We start from the raw sequence: 25,738 nt of genomic DNA, 5'->3' as shown, positions 1-25,738 counted from the left end.
TAAAATAAGGGGGGGAAATGTCTATAGTTGAATGGAGATTGGAAAAGAAAGACCATGTAAAAGAGTTTGATTACTTGGCTTAGTTTAAAATGGTATAGTCAGAATTGATTAACAAATGTTTAGATACATCTTTGCATATATTAAAACAATCCTTTTTCATCATACATCTATAGAACTTCCCTATGGGCTGAGGGGTCTACTTCAGTCTCTGGTGGACAATTCATGGCATTCTCTCACTTTGGAGCCAACAGGGACTCTCTTGACTTCATCCCAGACTGGTCTAGAGAGCCAGGTCAAATGCCAGTGCCTGAAGAAGCTAGAGGCAATTCTGCCAAATATTTGGAGGTCTAGGAAGTGGCACATAATTAGATTTTTTCCAAACAAGGATACATCTGATATAGGGTACTGCAAAGAGAATAGGGGTGTCTATATAAGAAAAGTACAGGGAAGAAAAGTACAGAGAAGGGAAGGGAAGGGAAGGGAAGGGAAGGGAAGGGAAGGGAAGGGAAGGGAAGGGAAGGGAAGGGAAGGGAAGGGAAGGGAAGGGAAGGGAAGGCAACCAGGGAACAACAGTACAGGCACCCCGTTTGCTTTTAGGATGCTTGTTATATCCAACAAGAACAGGAAGAGAAGATTTATGGACTTTGTATAAATAGCTGTAGGGATTTATTTTCAGAGCAAAGGGTAGAGTGCTTGCCCTTTATCTTAGGCTCTTGCCAGCTGAAGATCATCTCTGCAGCCTGGCATGTGGAGAGAGCAGTGAGCCCCACATGAAGACTGGCAAACCTTGATGCTCTGGGGAGCAAGTGACCAAAGGACCAACTGATAATAGAATGGGTGACTGATAATAGAATGGGCAGGGCTTGGAAGGCATAGACTGTGGAGTAATGTGGGGCCTAGGGCTGTGGTTGGCAAACTGTGGTTTGCAAGCCATATGCGGCTCTTTGGCCCCTTGAGTTTTTAGCAAAGGCCAGCTTAGGAGTGCCCTAATTAAGTTAATAACAATGTACCTATCTATATAGTTTAAGTTTTAAAAAATTGGCTCTCAAAAGAAATTTCAATCGTTGTACTGTTGATATTTGGCTCTGTTGACTAATGAGTTTGCCAACCACTGGCCTAGGGGAAAGGCTGCCTGGTCTAGAAGTCATGGATCAGGGAGCTTTCTTGGTTTAACATCACAGATCATCTAGGTTATCTTAGGCAGATCCAGCCTCTACATTAGGCTTGATGGGTAGGTGACACATACACTTAATGGCTTGGGAAAAGAAAGGCTGGGGAAGGGATTAGCATGTTGGGGGCTAATTTTCTCTAGCCTAAGCTACTGTTTCATGGCCACGTGGCTTCACCACCCCAGCAGGGATCTGAGCAAATCTGAGACCGAAATGAGACTAGGTAACAGGATCAATCTACCCAGCTACATGATCTCCCCCAGCATTACTCTGCGGCCTGAGCTAAGAGAAAAAGTTGGAAGATGTTGAACATTTTGTATACAAGGCAAATCGCCATAAATACTAAGTATGTGCTAAGAGGATTTACCACCAAGACTTGAACTCCTCGGGGACCATTCATCATCCTTTCATTTATGCAATAAATATTACTTAGGAGCCTTCCATTGGCTAAATACGGTGGTATGTGGAAATGTCTTACGAAAACTTAGACACAGTCTCTGCCCCAGAGAGAGGACAACAGACAATACAAAGAAAACCGCAAAATGAGAACTACAACACTGACAAGTTATAATAAATGCTATGGGGGGGAAAAGAATACTGACTTAGAGAAAAATAATATTGGGGGCATCTATTTGAGATAGGGTGGCCAGGAAAGGTTTCTATTGCTTTCTAGAGAGACTGGAGCGGAGGGAGGAGAGAAACATCAATGTGAGAAAGACACATCAATTGGTTGCTTCCTGCATGGATGTCCACCATGGCTGGGGAACCTGCAACTTAGGACCATGCCTTGACTGGGAAATGAAACTGTGACCCTTTGGTCCTTGAGCTGACGCTATAACCACTGAGCAAAAACTAGCCAGGGCAGGAAAGATCTTCTGAGAGGTAACATTTAAGTTGAGATCTAAAGGATGGACAATAACTAATTTGTTTCTGTAAACTTGGGGCTTTCAAGAAGTACCAGACAGGAATCCATTAAATGACTAAATGAACTGCTAAAACCTCCCCTTTGTTGATGACACAAAAACAAGTCCTTTCAATCAAGTGAATGTCTAAAGCTCCAGAGGTGGCTACACAGAGCTTTAATGGCCAGAATGCATGTGAGGAAAGCCTTCAGGGCTGAATCTTCTGGGCAAGGGAGAGGTTCATGGCAATGATTCCATGATAGAGCTGGGTTTATAGGCTCAGTCATGCAGGCACACACATGCATCCCTTCAGTTGGATATGTTTGTACACATACTTGCACCTACATGCACATCAGCACACCTACTCACACAGACATTTACATACCCATCCATAGACATACATGCTCAGGAGCACAGGACCCAGGGGCAACTGCACTGTCACAGTCAACCAGTTACCTTTCTCTGCATGATCACTGTGGAGCGCTGCAGTACGGGAGAGCTGGCTGTGTAGACGCTCAATTTCTGCATCCTTCAGGGCCACCTGCTCCTGCAGCTGGGCCACCTCAGCCTGGAAGAGAACAGAGGACCCCTAACAGTTCAGAGAGACTACCAAACCGTAAAGAAGTGCCTCAGGTCAGAGTCCAGGACAGCTTAGGAAATTAGAAGAGGTGCCAGAGGTGAGCAATTAGAGGTGCTCACAGACCTTTCCACAAGGTGGAGCTCTGACCAATAAACTCATTCTTTCTGGTCATTTTGGCCCTGCCTGTCTCTGGCTGTCCACCTACTAGCATCCTCCTACCTGACCAGGCTCTTTCCCTCCCCTGCCCTCTGCTGTCCAAACACCACTGAGCTGGGACTGTGTGCAATGGGAAGACTGCCCTTGGTCTAGAAATGGTTATTTTCTTTCTGGATATGGTCTTCCTTCTCCCAAGATACTCAATGCAACAGCATGTATGAACACCACTGTTACAAGTGCATGCATTTTCATTTTTTCCCCCCATCTAGGAAATAAAATCACTGTTGGTAGACAAAGGGTGAGCCAAGAGTTGCCTTTTTCAAGCATTCACCCACCCTTTGTGCACAGCCACTGCCTGCCCAACCTCCAGGCACCTGTGCATGAACACCCACACATACCTACATATAAGAATTCAGGTGTGCCGAGCAGATATACTTTTGCAAATAAAATAGGTAAGTACAACCACATGCACTCATATATGTACACACATGGGCAGCTGCACTGGATAGTTCTCATGTCTCTATACATAGCAGGTTACACTTCACACCTAACAGGAGATGTGGTTGGGTCCATGCTTTTCCATCCTCGTTTGAAGATTATAAACGTATAGGTCCCACCCCAGGAGGCATATTGGCTTTGGAGTCAAACAAACTTAGATCCTCTCACTTCCTATTGGGTGACCTTGAGCAAGTAAGTTAATCTTTCTGAGTCTTAGCTCATCTTTAAAATTAGGAAAATGACATTTACCTTTTGAGGCTCTAAAGAGGATTAAAAAAGATAATGGTTAAGAACAATTTAGCCTTATGCCTAGTAGATAGTAGGTGCTCAATAAATGCTGGTGTTGCTGCTCTCATCCTATTCCTTCCTTATGAATAACTAGCTAGTTCTTTGAGCATCAAACCAGATTAACTAAGGGGTTGCAAACTGACCCCTGAGCCGGGCAATGAACCACACAGCAAAGATTTCTACTCTGGCCGCACCCCCCCACCCCCCAATGTGGGAGTCCAGTCACACCTGCCTTCGTTCCTCAAGGTTATGGAATGTGCTGTCTGTTCCCACGGAGGCCCACATTAATCTCTGAACAACTACAAGTAGCCACATAAGCACTGCTCCTGTTGGCGGCCTCTGCCACACAGGCCTGCAGAGTGGACCCCTCAGGACCCAGGACATGCAGAGTGGATCCTTGCGCTAGCTACTTTCTTACATCAAACCTTCTTTAGCTCCACAGGAAACAACAGGAGGAGCAATGTCCCTGCATGTCACTGGAGAGACAATAGGAGTCGTGCAGGATCCAATGGTCAACTCACAGAGCCAGTTAGTGACCAGGCCAAGGATGGAATCCCTGCCTGCTCCAAAGCCATTAGCACACCGACTCACACGGGCATTTACACACTTATCCATGGAGGGGTTAATTAACTTTCCTGAGATCTCACAGTTCGTCAGTACCAACCCTAGGCAATCTAGATCCATTTAGCTACTGCTCTGTTTTTATCTCCTCGAACCCTGTGAGCACCACGCTTCACACTCACTGGCGGCAGGAGCTCTGTTTTCTCAAGTAGCTCAGAATCTTCCACCACAGTGCTCTCCACGAGCCCTGTGTTGGTGAAACCTTTGAAGTTGTACATGCCATCTTCTCTTATCAAACCAAACAGCTGGTCTGCTTCTAAGATAGCAGGACAATGAGATCCACTCTGACAGCTAGAGCTTTCTGAGACCACCTCGAGGGTTTCAGAATAAACCTCCCCTACTACCTCCCGTGGCACAGAGATAACCATATAAGGAAACCAGGTGGCACGGGATGGGGTTCACTTACTGCAAAGTTTTCGGGAGCACCATCCTGTGCTCTGGTTTCCACCCAGAGGCCGGAGAGCCGAGCCCCCTGTGCCACACCGCCTGCTGAGACTCGCAGCCAGGCAGCCGCTTTCCATAGCTCCCTCAGGGCCCCAGGGCCCCAGGGCTGATGATGGACTGTGACAGCGGCTTCTGAAAAGCTTGTCCTTGAGATTCTCAATCCAAAATGCCTCACATTTCTCCAAGAGTTGGACTATTCTTGGAAAATATTCTCGAAGCCTCTCTTGTACCTCTCCATGCCACTGCTCCCTTTCTTTGCAGACAGGGAGAGAGCTGGTCCCAGTTAGGAATCTGGATGCCTAATGCTTGTCTGTGGGCCTCACAGTAGACATCAATGGTGTGGACCTGCTGAGGCAAACCCGGGCCACAAGGAAATCTCTCCTCTGGGTGAGGTCATCTATTTAAGTCCCTACAAACTAAGTGGCTGCTCCCAAACTCTCATGTGCCAATTTCCACACAATAGGCCAGAAATGGCATGCGCTCTGATATCCTTTGAGTGGTACCTGTCCCTACAGCTGGGGAGTCCACAATAGCCCAGAGACTCCACTTGACCAGGAAGACCAAGTAAGACCAAGTAGGCTACTGCACAGCCACCCAATCAGGCAGACACAGGCACTGATCCCAGCAAGGGCAGGTCCTCATTGAGCCCCGACCACATCCCATTCAGCTGAACTGGAAAACAAACCGCCTTTTGGGACCAGAGCTTTACACAGAAAACCAAGTAACTTTCAAAACCAGTGAAGGCTTTTACTGCAAAGAATCAGGATGGTATAGGGAAGGGAGCATGAGTTTTGAAATGACAGATCCAGGTCCGAACTTCACCTTGGCAACCTGAGGCTCAGGTTCTTTACCAGTAAAATAAGGATAATAAATCAATGGACCTCACCAGGTTATTTCATGGATCCAATGAGAAAAAGGGCTTGGTACATTCTGGCACGTAGGAGGGGCTCCACACCTGGTAGTTATTAAATAACTCTTGGAATCTCAAAGTCTACATGCTTGGAAAATGTAAAAAAAAAAAAAAAAAAAAAAAAAAAGTTGTTTGGTTTCAGAAGAGAAGGTGGCACGTACAATTTCAAAGCTTTCACCAGGACAGGGCTCGTGGGGAGCACTGTGGTGGAGGATTCTGAGCTCTTCAGAAAACAGAGCTCCTGCCGCCAATGGGTGTGAAGCGTGGTGCACACAAGAGTTCGAGGAGATAAAAACAGAGCAGTAGCTAAGTGGATCTGAATTGCCCAGGGTTGGTACTGACAAACTGTGAGATCTCAGGAAAGTTAATTAACCCCTCCATGCCTCAGTGTTCTCATCAGTAAAATGGTTAAGCAAATTATTTTACACTCATATTATACTCATACCATAGAATATTATATAGACTACTAAACTCAGCATTGTATCCAGAGTTTTCTTTTAATAGCATGATATAAAATTGTATATAAATTATCAACACCAGAAATTGAGAGAGAGAGAGAGAGAGAGAGAGAGAGAGAGAGAGAGAGAGAGAGACACCCAGAGAAATGCCTAGAGGAAATATTAACAGTGGTAACTCCAGGGTGGCATAGGAGAATTTTTTTTTTTTTTTTGTATTCCTTCATTTTTTTTCTGGTTTAAAAATTCTCTGTAATGAGTATTATTGTTTTTAATATTATTAAAAGTTAACTTACAGAAAAAAATAAAACAAAGAACTAACTAGACTTTAAGAAAATTCAAGTAAGTAGTAAAAATGAAAATGCCTGCAGGGATCATGCACCAACACCTGTAGGGAAATGGCAGGTGTGCACCCCACTTAGAGGCAGCCCAGCCCAGGCTGCTTCAAGCAGGAAAGCTGTTCCAGGATTGTGAGAGCTTCCTTCCCCACACTCCACCCCAACCCTTCCCAAGGCAGCCTAACTATTTTAGTGTGCAATTTCTTAATGTTTTAAGTGACAATGAATTTGACATCTTTAAATACAATGGTCAACTGCCTACCCACCCCCGCAAATGTGTGGGCTGACTCCAACCCACTCATTTTAATCTGCGTCTCAACTAAGGAATAAATGAAGGAGGGAGAGGAAAAAGTTATTTCACACACACACACACACACACACACACACACAAATTATCTTTAGTGTCTTCTAAATAGCAAGCTCTGCAATTCAATAGAAACCTGATTTGGTTTTTTAAAAATAGTCAAGCCTGGCTGGTGTGGCTCAGTAGTTGAGTGTCTACCTATGAACCAGGAGGTCATGGCTCAATTCCCAGTCAAGGTACATGCCCAGGTTGCAGGCTTAATTCCCAGTAGAGGGCATGCAGGAGGCAGCAGATCAATGATTCTCTCTCATCATTGATGTTTCTATCTCCCTCTCCTTTCCTCTCTGAAATCAATAAAAACATTTTAAAATAATAACAATAAATATTATAAGTATACATCATTTTTAATTTTTTTAATATATTTTATTGATTTTTTTTTACAGAGAGGAAGGGAGAGGGATAGAGAGCTAGAAACATCAATGAGAGAGAAACATTAATCAGCTGCCTCCTGAACACTCCCCACTGGGGATGTGACCACAACCAAGGTACATGCCCTTGACAGGAATTGAACCTGGGACCTTTGAGTCTGCAGGTTGATGCTCTATCCACTGAGCCAAACCGGTTAGGGCTACATTCATTGCTGAAAATAAAGCATGCTGTTTTAAAAAACTGATTATTAGAGGGGCTGGCAAAACTTAAAATGATGCAGCCAGCATAAGATTGGTGTTCACCTGCCTCAGGACTCACCGTTCACTCACTCACTCACTAGCCCTTTCTTGGCCCAATGTCAGCTGATGGTGCTACCAGACACAGCAAGAGGAAGGAGACTCAGTTGCTTCAGCAGCTCATAATCTCACGGGATTTCCCCCATGAGAAGGCCCTCTCTCTGCTGCTGGCCACTGCTACGTGTGCATTTTTCAAGCATGGGGTCCTGTAAACCCAGAGTTTGAACACAGAAACCCCCCACAGGGCTCGGTGTCTCCCCTAAGCATCAGAACTGCCTTTTACCTTTGTGGCCTTCAGCTTCCACTCATACTGGTTCCGTTCATTTTCCAACTCTTCCACTTTGATTTTAAGGCGCCTGAGCTCTTGCAGTAACTCCTAGGGAGAAGAAGGAGAAAGACAAAGGTCTGATGGTTATCCAGCAGGATGCTGATCCCTGATCTACAACCCAGTTAAGCTCGTGCACAGAGGATGTCGGGAAAGGCCAACCACATCATGCTCCACACTGAGGCTCAAATCCTTCGTGTGCTGTTTCAGGAACAGCTGTGTAGCCCTTTAAAAACAAAGGCCAGGGAATTCTTGACAGAAGAAAGAGAAAACTCTCTGCTTATTTTTAGAACCTGTTCTGTCTGGCCCCAAAACTCCCCCTACCCCCACTTATGCGGGATGTGCCCACATGAAGCACAGTGTGTGGGAGGCAGGGCAGGTGGGGACTTGGGAACAAGAGGAACAGAGATATGGAAATGAGGAAGCTTCTTACAGACAAAGAAGCAGGAAGCAGGCTAATTGGGAGCATCTTTCTGTGCAGAGTGAGGGTGGAGGAACCCAGGGGAGGGGTCAGTGATCCTCAGAGGCTGCACAGAGGAAGGGACAGCCAGCCGGACAGACATCAAACACGGAGGAAACAAACGCTAAGTGCCTAATGCAGAGGCCAGTCTCCTGTTCCAGTTCGCAGGAGGGGGTTGAGGAAAGGAGGGAGGGAGAAGGCATCCAGGAAAAGGATGGGAGAGGAGGCTGGGATGGTTTTGGATGAGACTCTCAGGAGTGCTGATGCCATTGTTTGGACGGTAGGGAGCCACTGAAGGTTACTGGGCGGTGGGAGTGATATTCCAACAACTTGCCCGTGGTGGAGCTGCAATCCAAGCCCACATCTTCTGGCCTCGGGCCTCTGCTCTCCAAACCACCCGTTCAGCAAAGATGACAGCACTCAGCACCTTTGTCCCAAACCCAGGTTCCTTTAAGGCAGCGGTTGCCAACCTTTCAGACCTCACGGACCACCAGTTGGCAATTGCTGCTTTAAGGGACAGTTGGCCCCGCTGACTGGTTCCTATCAGGAAAAATTAGTATAAAAGGGATCCCTTCCATAGACTTTCTGACCTGCAGACCCATCTAACAAACTGTGACCCCCTAGCATCCAGGGGCACAACACCATTTAGACACAAATCTGATCCTGGCACAACCTGCTCCTCAAAGTTCATCAACTTTAACCCATGACCCGAGCCGGCACGCTGCCTGCCTCTCATATTACCCTGTGCTCTGGATATGATCCAGCCACCCTGAAAACGTATTATTAGTTCCTCTTTCTGCCTTGGGGCTTCACACATGGTCTTCCCTCTGCCTGGCACTGTCGGCCAGGTTCATTCCTGCCCATCCTTCTGGCCTCCCTGAGTGAAGCCATCCCAACCTCTGCCCTTGCTATATTTTTGCGGCATCCTGCCTATCACCCTCATCATGTGCAACTAAACATTTACCAGTGTGAATGCCAACGGCTAGTTCTCCTACGATGAACTCCATGAGATGTTTTGCTAACTTCTGGCACATAGTATGCATGCATTGTTTCTTAATGAACTTACAAATTTAAGGTCATTGTCTAACTGACCTGGAGCTCTTTGCATTTGGAGACGATCTAGCAGAAAGTGGCATTGCTTACACTTGAGCTTTGTAGGGAAATTTATTTAAAAAATTTTATGGCTAAAGGAGCATTTATTGATGCCCTTTAAAAAAAAAAAAAAAGTCTCCCATGCTGAGGTTATTGCATCCATGACCTGCAGCAATAGATTTCTAGGCCTGTTGTGACCTGCAGCCGATACAGGAGCTTTTTCTGAGAGCATTTCCAGCCCTGCCCACGGGAGCTCCAGGCCTGCAGAACCTGAAGTGTGTGGGTGACTGCCTGAGCGGCTGCCACTATGGGACACAGGGCATGGTGATCTCCTGGCTCCGGTTACCTCTTTAGCACATTCTCCTCCTTCTAAGCTACCGGTTGTCCATCATCAGCTATAAACACCGAAGCAAATTTTAACTTCCTTTAAAAGTCTTTTTGGGGTAACCCCTCAACATGAGGCATCCTCTCAGGGCTTCTTCATCTAAATCTACACTTACATCTTGTTTCTCATTTCCCCCGTATCCTTTAATGTAGGAGCAAATCTTCTCCCCTGATGCCTGAGTCGGGGGAAACATCTTTCATAGCTGATTGTGGACCACGGGAACTTCCTACAGAGCTAAGGCAGGCCTTCTGCATTGCTCAGGCTACTGTGACCTTGACTTTCCCTGGGCTTCCAAGTCCATGGACCGTGGGGGTGCACAGCTGCCTCAGCCCAGTCACCTTAGTGTGAGGGGCCAAGTCCAGAATCCCAGTCAGAGACACCCCACAGGGCCCAGGGATCATGAAATCTCTCTAAAAAGGGAACTTTTCCCGGAAAGTCAGAGAATGACTTAACTATCACAGCAAATAGAAACTTGTGTTCCATTTCCTCACTGGGGATAAACCTCTTTAAAAATAAACTTGCAAGAATTCTTTCATAATGCTTTTCTTTAAAAAAAAAAAAAAAATCATGGGCGATGGAATGATATTTATTGCACTTCCCAGAGCAGGAATCAATGTCTGAATTGTTCCTGGGACTGGCAATCCGGAGGCTTCCTTTTGCACAAACACCCCAGGACTCATTCTGAGCCCAGCAGGAGGTGAGTGTCACCACGTGCACGGGTTGGCCTCACCTGCTCAGACCCCGCTCAGAGAGGGCCACAGAGCCCAGCTCCCATCCCGAGGGAGTGTGTGAGTCCCCGGCTCTGCCCAGAGGTAACAACAGATCCCTGTTAAGCCACTGCACTCTGTTCTGGTTAGGAGCCCCCCACCCCCTTCCCTCCTCCACCAGTGAAACACCCCACACACGCATGCTCTGATATACTTAAGTGTGGTTCCTACAGGTGACCCCTCCCAACGGGCACAGTCCTGGCTGCCGGCCTGGGGCCCGGCCACACCGTCGCCAGCCGCCACCTCCTCAGGGTGGTCCCTACTGAGCAAGAGGCGCTCTTGAATCTGCCTGTGGATGTCCAACTGCAGCCTACACATCTGCTCCTGCAGCTCACTGATCACATTCAGAACCGACTGTGGGAAGGAAGAGAAAGGAGAGAAGCACTCAGGGTCAGTCAGCGCCCAGACACAGAACTCCTGGAGGGAGCCGCACAGAGGAAGGAAGGGCATAGAGGTGAGCGGCAAGTGGCACCCGGCGGGCACTGTCTGTGACCACCCGCTCTCTTCACAGGAACCAAGAGACATAGCATTTTCCTGGAGGCCTCTCCCATTCCTGGGTCTGCCTTAAAGTTTGAACAAACACCCAGCAGCTCCTTGTGCCAAACTGGGGGCCATGGTTGCATGTCAATATCTGAGGCACAGGGTCTGGGGTACAGTTAAAGCCCATGTGACATTGATTACTGATAACAAAAGCCCAGCAGCTACGCATGCTCTGGCACACGCATGTTACTGGGCACCCTTCACTCCTAGACTCTTCTAGTCCTTAGGCCTGCTTCTCTCTCTTACATGTTTCAAGAACTTCACTGCCTTCTCCCTTCTTTTGTTCCCTCTGTCAATAAACCTCTCAAATGAGGACACTGCTGCACCTGATTTTCATCCCTCATTTCCTGTCTCCACCAACCCAGGTGCCCGGCTCTTCCTTGGTGCCTTCCTCCTGGTCAAATCCACAGGCGTGTCCTCTGCCCGCAAACTGCCTGGCGCCCTCTTGATGTGTGTCATGCCTCGCCTTCAGAGATTTTGCATTTTGTAGGTTCTTCTGACCTCTTTTTCTGTCAACGTATCTATAGCTCCAGGTACTGTAGAGGTACCTTGAGAGAAACTCATTTTCAAAGGGGCTTGTACAAAAGATAGAAGGACAAACAAAAGTGCACCTGCATGAACAGCACTAAAGGACAATGCTGAGGACAACAGAAAGACTTTTGGTTAGAAATCATGTTCTCAATAAGGTCTCGATTCCGCTGACGCCTCTGATAGGTGAAAAGGACTTACAACAGCAGTCCCCGGAATGCTAGAGGTGAATTTTAAGGAATCACGAAAATCAAGTGATTTTGAATTCCAGTGCCAACTGATCCATGTAGATTTTCTTGGCTTCCTGTCATCACAACTTCAAGGCCTTCTACATCAGCATCTAAAATATGGACTGAAAATGCTCAACAGGCAGAAGGGCCGAAGGCTGATTACTGTTACCCTCTACAGAAAAATAGTTCAATAGTCTTTAGGTACTAATGTAGTACACAGGGTGGGGCAAAAGTAGGTTTACTTGTGAGTACACAAAACACCATTTATTCTTACATTATTATTTACTATTGATTATTTTCCATACCAACAACTGTAAACCTACCTTTGCTCTTCCCTGTACATATATGTAGCCTCATTTGGGTACTAATATACCTATTTTTACACTCAACCTACATTCCTCTCTTATCCACAAGACTATTCTAAGCACCATTTTTTGTAATGCCTTGCTGAAGTGAGGATTTACCGGACCTACCTCTACTACAGTGTTTTTCAACCTTTTTTGGGCAAAGGCACACTTGTTTCATGAAAAAAATCACGAGGCACACCACCATTAGAAAATGTTAAAAAATTTAACTCTGTGCCTACATTGACTATATATAAAGTAATTCTCTTGAATAGGAATCAAATAAACACAAAGAAAGTATTTTATAATTACTTTATTATGAAATATTAAGTAAACAAAATAGTGAAAAATTATAAAATTCTTGTCTTGTCTGCACCTACGGCACACCAGGCAACATCTCGTGGCACACTAATGTGCCGCGGAACAGCGGTTGAAAAACGCTGCTCTACTAGACGCATTCCCAGCCAAGCCAAGAAGTGAGACCTAACTCACTCTTAATGGACATGGATCCCTACTTTGTTTTCCAGTCTCTTACAAGCCTTCATAGGGTTGACCCCAAACTCAATAGACTAAATGTTACAAAAGCCATCTAACTTCCTTTATCATTTTGGAGGAGGAAGAGGAGATGGTTTAATTTTAGTTTTTAAACATATCACTTGATTCCTTCAAGTTTGTTTATACCAAGAAGTTTGGGAATGCTTCTCTAAGTACTTGGCACCTATCAGCTCATTTTTGGAATCGGACTAATTCTTTCTTTGACCTTATTGAGAACATGACTTTTAACAAATAGTCTTTCTGTTGTCCTTTTGTTTGGGGTTCGCCCTTCCTGGTGCTGTTCATGCAGGTGCATTTTTCTTTGTCCTTCTATCTTTTGTACAAGCCCCTTTGAAAATGAGTTTCTCTCAAGGTACCTCTAAGCCTTTTCTTTTTATTGGCATTATTTGTGAGATTGTGCAATCAGAACTATATTATTTTTAAAGTAGTTCAGTGTTCCTGAGTCATCTCCTGTTTTGTCTCTGAACGTTTAGAGTCATGGTTTGCAATGTGCATGTCTGTCTAGGCACAGTTTTCTCTCCCTCACTGTCATGAACTCTCAAACGACAATGACCACCCTTTCCTGGCACCCATCACTTTTCCTCATAAACCATTTTCTCCTTTTGCTTCCACAAGAGAGTGGCAGTTTTCCCAGTGTCTCTCTCTGCCCTCCAGATGGAAACTCTAGAAAAGGGGAGAAGAGACCAAGAACTAACTCAAATATTAACTCAAATCCCTGTGTTCCGCTGGAGGAGACTGTTAGGAGCTCTCTTCCACTGCCCCTGGCCCGCCTTAGTCAGCCTGGGGTCTGTACCAGGAGAGCATTCCCAGCTCTGCTCGGGGTGACCCTGAGGGATGCCCCAGCACTGCTGGGACCCTCTCCTTTAATTCTCCCCATCCATGTGACACTATGTTTTCCAGCATGTCTATCCTCAGGCATGGCACTTGTATAAAACATACTTTCATAATTCCTGTCTACAGGGCCAGCCCATCACCTTTCTTAGCAGGTCTGTTTCTTCCATTCTTGGGCCCCATTTCATGATGTGCAGGTGACATTTATGAGGTTCTAATTGCTGTTCTGTGTTGTAATCTCTGCTCATTTACTCCTGCTTTGCCAACCATCAAAGTTCTTTTTTATGGTTCATTTTATATGTGAAACTATTGGGCACCTCCCATAATCAGAGTCTCTCCCACACCAGCTTTCCTGTTAAACTTGTTCACAACTTGACTTTTTCTCTCTTTTCCTTCAGTTTACTACTTTCTTGGCACTCTTCTACATCACAGGTAAAAATATAACCACTATGGTCTATGGGGTGATTGGAAATACCTGTCAAAATTTCAAAATTGCATTGTACCCTTGGACCCAGTTCCACTTCTATATCCTCCTCACACATGTATGAGCATTTTTATAATAGCCAATACTTAGCAATAACTTAAATGTCCATCAAAAGAGAACTGGGTGGATAAATTAGGTCCCTGGCCAGTGTGGCTCAGTTGATTGAGCATTGTCCCATGCACCAAGGGGCTGCCGGTTCGATTCCTGGTGAGGACATATGCCCAGGTTGTGGGTTTACTATGGTCGGGAACAGGAGGAATCTCTCTCTCTCTCTCTCTCTCTCTCTGTTTCTCACGTTCCCTTCTTCTCTCTCTAAAATCAACTTTCAAAAAATATTTAAGTAAATTAGGGCATAAGCAGATAGTAGAATAATATGCAGATATAAGTATAAATGAGGAGGTTTTTTTTAATGTAGCAAAAATGTATATGTGCATATATTTATAGATAGATCTCCAAATAAATGTGCTTGTCCATGCATAAAATAACTCTGGAAGCTTAAAAAACAAACGGATAGCATTAGTTCCTCATGGCTGGCTGGGGAGCACATGGAAGGAGAATTTTTGCTATATTCACCTTTTTGAACATTTGAATTTTAAATTATTGGAGAATATGTTCTATGTTAATGAAAATAAGTAAATAAAACAAAAGAGGATAAAAACAAGAATAAAACTCCCCTCACCAGGCCAGCTCTTTGAGAAAACACTATTTTCCCAGCCCTTGCTCCATACTTCAAGTCCATTATTCTAGTTGCTCAATTCAGAAAACAGAATCCCGCCCTTCCAAAGGCCTTACCATCGGGAGAGAGAAGGCATGACCCCACCAGCTGGGCTGTAAAACAAGTATGTCAAACTCGTGGTCTGCTGGCTGCATGCCTCATTCATTTGGCCTGTGTTAGCCTTTGAGTTTGACCTGCTTGCTGTATGACATTCCATCTTCTGCCAGGAAATCCTAAAATTCTTTCTGGTTCTCCTCATGCTTGTGCACATCCCTGATCATCAGGGCTGACTTCACACCCCAGCCCGGCTGGGTCCCTGCTCCCTCACTACAGGCAGCTCTGGTGTTCCTCACAAAGCCCTTTGGGTCCCACCCAGGGGCCCAGCGGCAGGTGTGTCCATACACCATGCTCAGGGATGCTCACCTCCTTCTCAAGGAAGATCCCCCTGAAGGGCATGGCTCTGACATGGTGAACCACCAGGGCTTCCTTTGCCTCCGAATCTCTCTCTTTCATGTTCCATCCTCTTAATTCTGATTTTTAGTTTCCAGGTCAGCCACCCTTCCTGCAACCCGCCTTTCAGGAGTAAATCTAACTGATCCAAACTTAGATTCCCTGAAATGGCCCAGAGCTGATAGGCTGATAAGAAAAAAGTAAAGCAAATACCGGAAAGCGAGTAATCGCCCCTATTTCATTGAGGCCACTGACTCACTCCTGAGCAAGGCTGCCCGTCAGGACTCTCCGTTTGACCAGAAACCTGCCTCTCACAGTCCTCAGCCCACCATTCGGAATGGCTTCCACAACTACAGGCAGCAGGAGGCTGGTTAGAGTGAGATCAGAACAGACAGAAAGAACAATCTGCAATGCTCTTGTCAATAACACCCCGCCCTTTTTTCTTCCTTTTTTTCATGGAAACATAAAATGGAAGGAGTTTATTACAATCTGGCTACTTCAAAAAACAACAAAAAAAAAGTTCCTGCCTGTTCCAAACCCCAAGCAATCAGGCCTTAGGCTAAACACTGGAAAAAACAGCAGTGTGCCGAATGGAAAGCAGCGTTCCGTTTACTCATGAAACTACAACCTCTGGTAACCTCAGCTAGCTGGACGCCCCGTTCAAAATAAACAGCCCAGGCCCAGGACAGCAGAGCAGCGGGAGCAGCATCCCTGCCCTTTTAAGTCTCCAGCAGATGCAGACTGTGGAGGTCCTGGGCATGGCAGCAAAGGTGATGTTGAATCACAAGAATAGAAAACGTGTTTCGGGCCGAAACTGGTTTGGCTCAGTGGATAGAGCATTGGCCTGCGGACTGAAAGGTCCCGGGTTCGATTCCGGTAAAGGGCATGTACCTTGGTTGCGAGCACATCCCCAGGAGGGGATGTGCAAGAGGCAGCTGATCGATGATTCTCTCTCATCGATGTTTCTAACTCTCTATCCCTCTCTCTTCCTCTCTGTAAAAAAATCAATAAAAATATTTTTTTAAAAAGAAAAGAAAACGTGTTTTGGGGGTGTTTGCATTCTAGGCTAGGGAGGGCTGCTATCTGATAGGACTGCAGCCAGCAGCTCAGGGTCTATGTTGCCGCAGAAATAAAGAGCCGAATGGAAAACAAAAACAAAAAATTCAGATTTAAAAACAATCCTTCCAAAAAGAAAGAAATAAAGCAAATCGTAAAAGGGCTGTGTTAGCTGTACTTGGCCCAGAAGTGTGAGTTCTCCTTCCTTCCGGTCTCCCTAGGAGGGAGCTGAGCTGCCCGGCTTGGTACTACCGTATCTCTTTGGGCTCAGGTGTACACATCCCCGTATGTGGCTGCATGCTCCTTGCAGTGGCTGGTTCAGGACCAGGCCTGTGACCCAAATTGACCTAATAAGGCACAATCCTGGGGCTTCTGCTGCAGAAAGAGAATCTCTGTCTGGCAGGCTCCTAGGATGGAGTTGTGGATGGCCATCTCTGCCACCACATGGGGACAGCCTTTCTGAGAATAAGGCTAAGACAGAACCAAGTGATACACGAAGGCTGGTTTCTAAGGACCTTGCGAGGTCACCTGGACCTAGTGCTGTTGGTTTTTTAAACCCTGGACTCTTCAAGTTTTGTGACCTAATACCCCTTCCGCCTTAAAAAAAATAAAATGTATGTGGTTTCGAGTTGAATCTTTGCCACCTGGAGCCTTCTCACAGAATCTATTGAATTCTTCCCCCAGAGCCTTAACGTATGTTCACATGTAGCCACACATCTTGGAACATTGGTAAAATTAACCCTGAACCCGGAGAACATTTAATTGTTTCTCTGTGAATATGTAAGAAGCATAGTCTACTCAACTAGCACTTCACACAGATGAACTTCCAGTCTGTGTGACCTTTGTCATATATAACAATGCATGTAGGTCCACATTTCCTTTCTAGCATTCTTTACAACACGGCCAGTAAAACCTGGCTGGTTTGTATTTCTTACACTGCTAGTTCAATGGCAAAAAACAAACAAACAAAGGGGACATCTGTAATACTTCCAACAATAAAGATTAAAAAAAAATCTATTACTGTCTGTACAGCACTATGCTAAGGACGCTACATATATTATCTCATTCCTTACTCAGAACAGCCCAGGAAATAGGAAGTATGTATTACTATCTCCTTTTTACAGAAGAAACTGAGGTTCGGGTGGTCAAATTACTTGCCTAAGATCACAAAGCTCCTGAGTAGCCCAGCTTGGATTACAGCCAGGAGATGTGATTCAGAGCCTGTATTCTTGATCACCAGCAGATACTGTCCTCAGCTTAATGGAGAGACCTTCTTTTGGCAACAGTACGTCTTACTAATGAGCATGTCCTCAAAAGCAATGCAAGGAATATGCCCACATGTTAGACGTGTCTCAGTTACCCGTGTTCACCCAGTAAACACAGAAATGTGACAGGTGTCAGTGCACAATAACGATGCCACTTCATAGAAAAAACAACAACAATATCCACCTTCAGATTTTGGAGATCCTACATCGAGGGAGGGGATGAAGTTAAACCAACTATCTACAAAATGGCAGATACTATAATAGGGACTCAACTTTTGTGATTTTGTGTGGACTTCAAGTAGTTATCTATCTTATAGATAAAGAAACTGGAGTTCAGAGAGATTAAGTAGCTAACTGGTTAATGTTCCTAAGGCTATTTAACAGTTAGGCCAGTAAGGGGACCGGGTGTTTCTAAACCTAGAGCCTATCTCCCTTTCACATCTCACGTTGCCAGATGAGAACACAGGGACTTGTAGGTAGAGGCACACAGGAGATGGTTATCTAGTGTTAAAACAGGCTATCTCTCTCAAATACAATAGCTCCAACTCTAAAAGTTTCTAAATGTTTATCCAAATAAGGAGTCTAGTATGTTCTAGACAATGGCATATGGAGCCTGGAAAAACAAAAAAACAAAACGAAAAAACAGGAAAACATTCTCTGAGAGAGGCCTGTGCCTATGGGCCCCAGCAGGAGGAAAGCAGCACATAGTCTAAGGTGCCACCTGGTTAGTGAAGTGCACACCAGACTCCTTGGATATAGTGACTGTGGCCTGTGAGGCAGCTGACTCCATCCCAGCCACGTACCATTACCCTGGCGTTCACTGAAGACATCCCGTGTCCCTCTACATCTTGCCCGATCCTCCCCCAACTACTGCCTCCTTTTCCATCCTTGTCAGCAGCCGGAGGGAGGACAAAGCCTTAGAGCCAAAACTGGGTGGTTTGGGCATTGCTGAAATTTGCAGCCACAGCAAAACCTGATAACCTGGTATTAACAGATAGATCATTGTGTCTCTAGTGCATAGATGTTTCTGGCTCCCAGTGGCTGCCAGGCCCAGGATTGATGAGATGGACTGAGTCCACTTAAGGGACAGCTTCCCCTGCTCCGAGCTTAGGACAGTATGGGTCCCCCTGGAATTTGGTGTGTTACACTCACCTCTGCTTTTCTCTGCTTCTCCTCCTGCTCTCTCTGCTCCTTCTCCATGCCAACCAGCTTGAGCTTCAGATCAGACACTTCAGTTATCAGATCGAGCTTCTGAGTCTCCAGAGATGTGCGACTTAGCAGCTCCTGCAAGAAAAGACAGATCCCAAAATCATAAGCCTCCACGACAACAAGGACATTTCTACTCCATAAGCACATAAGGCAATCTCTCACTTGTGTGCTGGACGACACGGGGCCGAGACTGATGCCTAGAAGCCACAGCCTAGTAGGGATGGGCTGAGATGAAGATCAGTCGTTTGGGGATGGCACAGCCCTTGCCACTACCCACTCTGCTATCACAGACATGTGAGCTACTTTTAAAAAAAAACTTATTTGCCAGAGAAAACATTATTCATTATTTCCCAGTAGGGGAAAAAAAAAAAATGAATGCATACTCTTGAAGTATTAAATTTCTCATCTCTACTTTTAGGCAAAGCAACAGGTCCTTTTCCACTAAAATAAAACAAACAAACAAAAAAAGCTTATGGCAATTTATTTTTTCAAAACTAAAATATTCCTATAACCCCCTGAGCTCAGTCGCTCTTCAGCACAATCTTGAACACTTTACATTGTAAGATCTCACGGCAAAGACCCTAGAAGGAGCAGGTGCAGAAAGGAGATGTTCAATGAGCATTTACTCGGTGATTTTATTAGATTCTGATTACATGAGAGGAACTTTCCTAGGCCACACCAAAATTACAATTTGCCACTGTGGGACGTAAGTAAGATGACTTCTTTCCTTATTGTAAGGACTCCCCAGGGGAGTCCTGCCATCAGTAGAACAATAGTAGACAACTGACGTTAGTACCTACACCTAAAGGCATAAATAAGGCAAAAAACAAAGGTCACTGGCAAAACACCTGCTCAGCATTACTAGGAATTATGAAGAACCTTAAAAAACAGGAGCATTTCCCCAAGTCCAGTGGCAACACATTTCTCTACTGGAAAAAGCAATGTTCCATATGGTCCCAAATCCTAGCATATGGCAGACACTGAATACACAGGTCCTAGAAGGAGAACATACTATGGCAAGTTGGAGAGCAGCCGGTGAAATGAGCAGACGGTAAAGACACACTATCCCTCCATGGTCGGAGCATTCTGTAACGCTTTGCACAGCCCAACCCTAGGAAGAGAATGGTGATCCCAACACCATTTCGACCCAACAGCTGTGATTTCACATATTCTGAACTGTCCTCAGATCATAAGCCAAACCACACAAGACAAATTTGAACTTGAATACATGATTCTCTAGGCTAAAAGGCCCTCAGGACTGCAGAAAGCCAGGCTACAAATTGTCTGTCTGCTAATCTGAGGGGGTGAGTATTTAGAAGTCAAATCAGCAAAATAAGCTCACTGAGCCCTGGGCCAAGAAGGCCGCTCTTCCTGGGTCAGCCAGACGAGAAGCTGGCCCTCAGAGCAGAGGCAACAGCACAGCCCTGCCAGAATGGAGGGCCGCTTGGTCGTAAGGAGACAGCCTGATAAGTGTGTCCAATGTAATTGGGGTCGAGCCTTGGGCCTGGATTCACTGTCTCCTCTGTGCCAGACACTTTTGGGTAGTTTACATACATCCTCTCCATAAATCCTCCCAGGAATTTGGCAGTAAATATTATTATCCCAAGTTTACAGATGGAGGAAATGAGTCCAGAAATTGACCTATCTTGGCCAAGGACACATGCCAGTCAACAGCAGAGTTAATTTTCAAACCAAGGTCTGATGACTCCAAATTTATTTCTGTACCACGCTGTTTTCCAAACAGAGGAAGAAGTTCAAGAATTTTAAGAGAAATAAAAAACACATGCTGAAAAAAAAAAGGCAACCAACTAATATTTACTGAGCCCAGGAAATACCACTCAAAAAGACAACTTGTTGCTGTGTACGTACTACTCACTAGCGCCTGGTGTTAAGGCTGTAAAAGTTCTTCTCTAGGTGAAGACGATGGCATTTTCTGGGGCAAGTAACTTAGATGTAATCCTCCCCTACATCTCCCACTCGCCCCTACCTCCTCCTCCTTCCTCACCTCTCTCTCTTCCTCCACCTCCTCATAATTCTCTCTGCCTCCAGGACCTCATAATTCTAGGTTTAGCTCTCTATCCTTCCACCAACCTGCTTATTCCAAAAATTTCTTCAGGCAGTTTGCACAAATATATAATTCAAGTTAAAAAATAAATCGTAAAAACTAAAGCAGGTAAGAAAAGAAATTGAAGCCAGAGTTATCGTTGGTTATTAGAGTCATGTTAAAGTTCTATACACAGCTAGCAATGAACTAGAATGTGTACATGAGCTTCCCAGACACCAAGGCCAAGGTTAGAAGGAGCAATTCTGCAAATCAAGCTCTATGAGATGATAAAATGTTGCTTTGGAGTGCTGAGAGCAGAAAATATTCTTCCATTAGATTTTAATCATTTATTCTACAAATACATTTTAAAATATCTACCAGATACCAAGGCCCTAGGATCTGAGAGTTAAAAACAACCTGCTGTGTGCTTGAATATCCTAAGATGACATTTACTAGTATACAGTTTGTCTGCTAACTGCATTCAAACTACTGCCTTGGTAGGATTAAAAACAATAATAACTCAGAATGTATCTCTTTTGAAAGCTAAGATTCCTATCTATTTCCATCATTGTCAAAATCCCTCTAGCTAGTTTATGCCAGGCTGTAATTGGTCACACCAATGTTCGAGCTGATGAGGATAGTGTTCTAATTGGTCTCACTAAAATTCCAATAGCATTCCAATTGGTCATGCCAGTCCTCCAATTGGTCACACTAACATTCCAAGAATGTCCTCACGAAAGTTTTCATTAGAAACCTGGGGCTGCTTAATTTCACATACTCTGTCAATAACAAAACTTTCATTTACTTTCTCCCAGCTTATGGCCGTTAGCGTGACCTCTACCTTTCACTACCATCACCCATCATCTTTGTCATTAATAAATACTGTCCCACCTGGCCGGTGTGGCTAAATGGTTGAGCATCAACCCATGAATGAGGAGATCATGGTTGGATTCCTGGTCAGGTTACATGACTGGATTGCAGGCTCGAACCCCAGTGTGGAGCATGCAGGAGGCAGCTGATCAATGATTTTCTCTCATCATTGATGTTTTTATCCCTCTCTCTCCCCCTCTTCCTTCCTCTCTGAAATCAATAAAAGCGCATTTTTAATAAATAAATAAATAAATAAATAAATAAATAAATACAAACAAACATACATACATACATACATACATACCATCCCTCACTCTGAACTCAAAATCAGCCCAGCTCCAATTCTCCAACTCCAGGCCACACATGGCCTTCAGCCACTATTATGTACTGTAACCTTAGTCTTATGTGTCTTAATAGGATTTAACCAACCTAAAGGAGTCTTAACTGCTCCTTTATGAGCTGATCCTGACATTCACCCCATATGACACATCCTCCCTAGTCTGTCAGGTGAAGACCATTCTGCTCCAACAACCCAAGGTACAGAATCCCTTCCCCCCTGGAAGTTTGAGACTACTTCCAGACCACTGTTTGTCCCTATTGGTGGTCTAGGTCTGCCCGCCTCTTCTAAGGCAGCACGTTCAGTAACGTCACATTTTCCCCAAGTACCTAGAACCCAATATAGTCATCCGGTCATGCTGTCTTTTGATCAACAGCTTCTCTACCTGCTCTGAGCACATTCCATCTCCTCAGCAGCTTCAACACCCTTGTTTGTCTTCCTTTCCGTACTCACGCTGGCTTCACTCTGGTATACAGTTTCTTGGCTTCAGCACCAACAGGCTTTGCTTCCACTTTGTTTCAGTCTCTCAGCAGTATGGCCACAGCCTGGCCCTCACTTTTGTCCGGAATGTGTTTGCTCTGCTTCTAAAATCTTCAACTCAGAAATTCTCTCTTCTGACCACAATCCTCTAAGTTAGAGTCTAACTTTCCAACTGTCCCATTTACTCCAGTAACCTTTAATTTCTTCCTCGGTGGCAGCTAGTTACTTAATAACCCTCTATTTTCCTAGATTACTAACTTCCTTTAAGCAATATTTGCCTTCTTATCCTTCTTATCCTCTCACCTTTGAGGTCATTATTATTGGATAATGTCAGCAGCAGAACACCCCTTGTCCAGCTCATCCCTGAAGCCCCTAGACCTGATGGGCATTTTCGTTACCGGAGCCCAGCCTGTGCTAAACCTGAAAGCCCTTTTTCCATATTTCCACTCCCCTTTGCCTGAGGATCGCTGGTAAAAGGCATTTAATGATGCCAACTGGTTTCCATGCAAATGTATGCTATTTAATTACAGCTGCTGCTATTTAATTACAGCTGATCTTCCAATACTGCCTGGCAAAACTTCTATTCATCTCTGGCTGGTTCCTTTCAGAGAACATTCCAAATCTTTTCCATTCTCCTCAATCCCTAAACCCCACCCTTCCCCCCTCCTCTCCTCAAATAACCTCTCCTCATATTTACTGGAAATGTTTTTTTAATTATCTGATCACTCATTGAACTTCCGTCTTTTCCATTTCAAAGCTTCCCAGAATCGTCTCTCATTCATACATCTTACATCCAGGTCTTAGAGAAAGCCAGCCATACCTCCTTTACAAGGTTAGTCTGGGAGGACTGCACAGAGCCAACTCCTCAGTCAGGCCCTTCCACCTTTAAGAACTGTCCCCTAGCCCAGGAAGTTTCTAGGTTGCACATAAAAAGCACACGTTAAAAAACACAGCGATTGCAGAGTTGGCTCCTGAACTGCCCCATCGGACCCACCTTCCTGTTGCTGACCACTTCTCAGTCTCTCCACCCTTCACGCCATCCTCACCCGGCTCCATGCGACTTCAGACTCCGTCCCTGGTCAACCGGTGGCATTTGCCTTTGTTCCCTGCCTTCTGGTCCTGTTCCTCCCTCCGGCTGGTAACTCAGGAATGACGCCTGCTCACATGGTCCTAGGCTCTCCTTCACCTCTGTGCTGCCTTCCAGGAAGTTCCCAGCAAGTCCGTGCTACTCTAGGGTAGGCCCATTAATCATCCACTCTGACAGGCATTTAATCTCTCCCTCACCATCAGCCTCTATTTCTCCGGCTAGAAACATGATCAGATTTCTGACATTTGAAAGAACCTTCCCCCCCTGACCTGGCCTTCCCCTCGAGCAACCACCACCGACTCCTGTGAGCGCTCACCAGGCCAGTGCCTGCTCTGTGTGGTGGTGTGTGAATGCCGTCTGTCTGTCTCCTCCCTCCCCAAGCTCTAGAAAGAATGATCTGCCCTGCTGCCTCTTCTTCCTCACTTGCCTGTCACTTCTTGATAGGATGCCTGCCTCCACCAGGTAGGACACAGAAACATTCTGCTTCTGGGGACAGTTTCAGATGTAACTTACACATTTCAGCTCCCACTGACTCCCTTCCTCCACTCATCAGTGCAGGCTACTTCTTGCCACTTCCTTTTGGGTTTTCTGACCTTTCTTTCTTTTTCTCCTTCTCCTTTGATGGCCTTATTGTCTCCCCCTTAAGAAAAAGTCTTGGTTGCCTTAGCTCTCAAGTCCAAGACTGGGGATTATCTATCTCTGGATCCAGCCTGCTTGTCTGGAGAACCAAGGCTTGGCCTCTGCTCAGACCTGCGGGGCAAGGCCTGCAGGGAACCTCTTGGGGTCATGCAGCCACAGTAATGTCAGGGGAGGGGTGAGGAGGGACAGAGAGGGGGCTGGAGACTAGCAGGCAGACTTCATATGCAGCCCTGGCTCTGCTCTCCCAATTGTTTCAACCTGTGTAAATGAGCAAGCAAAGGGATAGGGAGGCGGGTGTTTTGCTTTTCTTACTCTGAAAGACCATAAAACTGGGTAATGAAACTTTAAAAAAAAGCAGTGGACAAAAAGATCACGCCCCCCTCTCATTTCACCACCACCAGTAATTTCTTCCAGAAGGGCGGTACATCTCCTTTCTTGGAGATGAAAAAAAAAAGCTGACATCTCAGAGCAAATCGTCACTTCCTGTTTCCAAAGCTGTTTCTGACCAGAGCTGATAAAAAGAGTTTGCCTTTCAACTGGTTCTCTCCTTCAAGGGCTACATCTTGAAACAATTACCTCCGTCTTTAAGTGCGGAACACTACCAGGGAGTTATACTGATCGGCGACGAGGACTGGGCCAGACCGGCAATCTGAAACCGGAAGGCAAGGACGGCTCGGAAAGACATGAAAGGGAAAATGTGTCCTTTGCCCTTTGGAACAAGAGGCCCAGGCCCTGCCGGAAGCCTCGTGCATGATCAACACGGTGCAGAGAGCTGCTTGCCGTTGACCCGAGTTGGATCCTGATCAGTCCCTGCTGCTGAAATCCTCTCTTACAACCTGCGCTCCCTGATCTGTCACAAGGGGGATAGTGCCTACTTCACACCATGGCCCGGAGAGCCAACGGCAAATGAAAAACTGGAGGAACTGAGTTACTTCTGCCTCATAACCTCCTGGGGGATTTTCGGGAATAACTGTCAAAAACCCTGTTTTCTTCACTCATGACTCTGGTGTCTCGCCTCCCCAGACAGACCTGGGCCGCACAGGACCTTGTCCATGGCTCAGCTTAATGTTCTTTTTGAGACAGAAATACCCCCTTAAAGGTGCTTTGGGGAAATCGGTCAGCGGGACCTTGGAGGCTTTGCTGGGCTCACACGTCTGGGCACACTGCTCCCTCAGTCGCCTCAAGGCAGGAGCAGGGCCTGTGTCTCAGGCCCCGTGTCCTCTGCTCAGTGTCTTGACTCACAGACCATTGTGCTCAGTTTTAACAAAAACGGGAATAACGGTACAGTGGCTGTAAGACAGTGTTTCCCAAACTTCTCTCATGATGAGAATCACCTGGTGGAGTTGTTAACCTACAGATCCCTGAATCCCAACTAAGAAGTGCTAAACTAGAATTTTTGGGAACATATAGATAAAACTGTATACTTAACTAGTTAGTATTGGAATTAGAACATAATTCTAGTTTAGCACTTCTTAGTTGGGATTCAGGAATCTGTAGTTTAACAACTCCACCAGGTGATACTCAGCATGAGAGAAGTTTGGGAAACACTGCGTAAGAGGTAGGCAACACCGAGTCCATATTGCCACCCCATTCCCTGTAAATAAAAAACAGGTTCATTGACTTTTCCAGATTAACAACAAGTGGTGAACCTACAG

At 45.5% G+C, this 25,738-nt stretch overlaps 1 protein-coding gene across 6 annotated transcripts in view; it reads right to left on the bottom strand.

The window, feature by feature from the left end:
- Positions 1–25,738, bottom strand: part of PPFIBP2 (PPFIA binding protein 2) — a 203,521-nt gene that overhangs the window by 130,152 nt on the left and 47,631 nt on the right. For all 6 annotated transcript variants that reach the window (XM_084894163.1, XM_084894164.1, XM_084894165.1 and 3 more), the window contains 3 exons: positions 18,570–18,701; positions 7,674–7,766; positions 2,528–2,639 (listed from right to left, as the gene is read on the bottom strand). In XM_084894163.1, the coding sequence (XP_084750289.1) occupies positions 2,528–2,639; positions 7,674–7,766; positions 18,570–18,701 (337 nt within the window). The remainder of the gene's footprint in view (positions 1–2,527; positions 2,640–7,673; positions 7,767–18,569; positions 18,702–25,738) is intronic.

The sequence above is a fragment of the Pipistrellus hanaki genome (genome assembly GCF_964339955.1).
Source record: "Pipistrellus hanaki genome assembly, chromosome: 9".
Classification (NCBI taxonomy): domain Eukaryota; kingdom Metazoa; phylum Chordata; class Mammalia; order Chiroptera; family Vespertilionidae; genus Pipistrellus; species Pipistrellus hanaki.
Note: the sequence above shows the minus strand (reverse complement) of the source record. Positions and strands in the feature narration are given on the sequence as shown.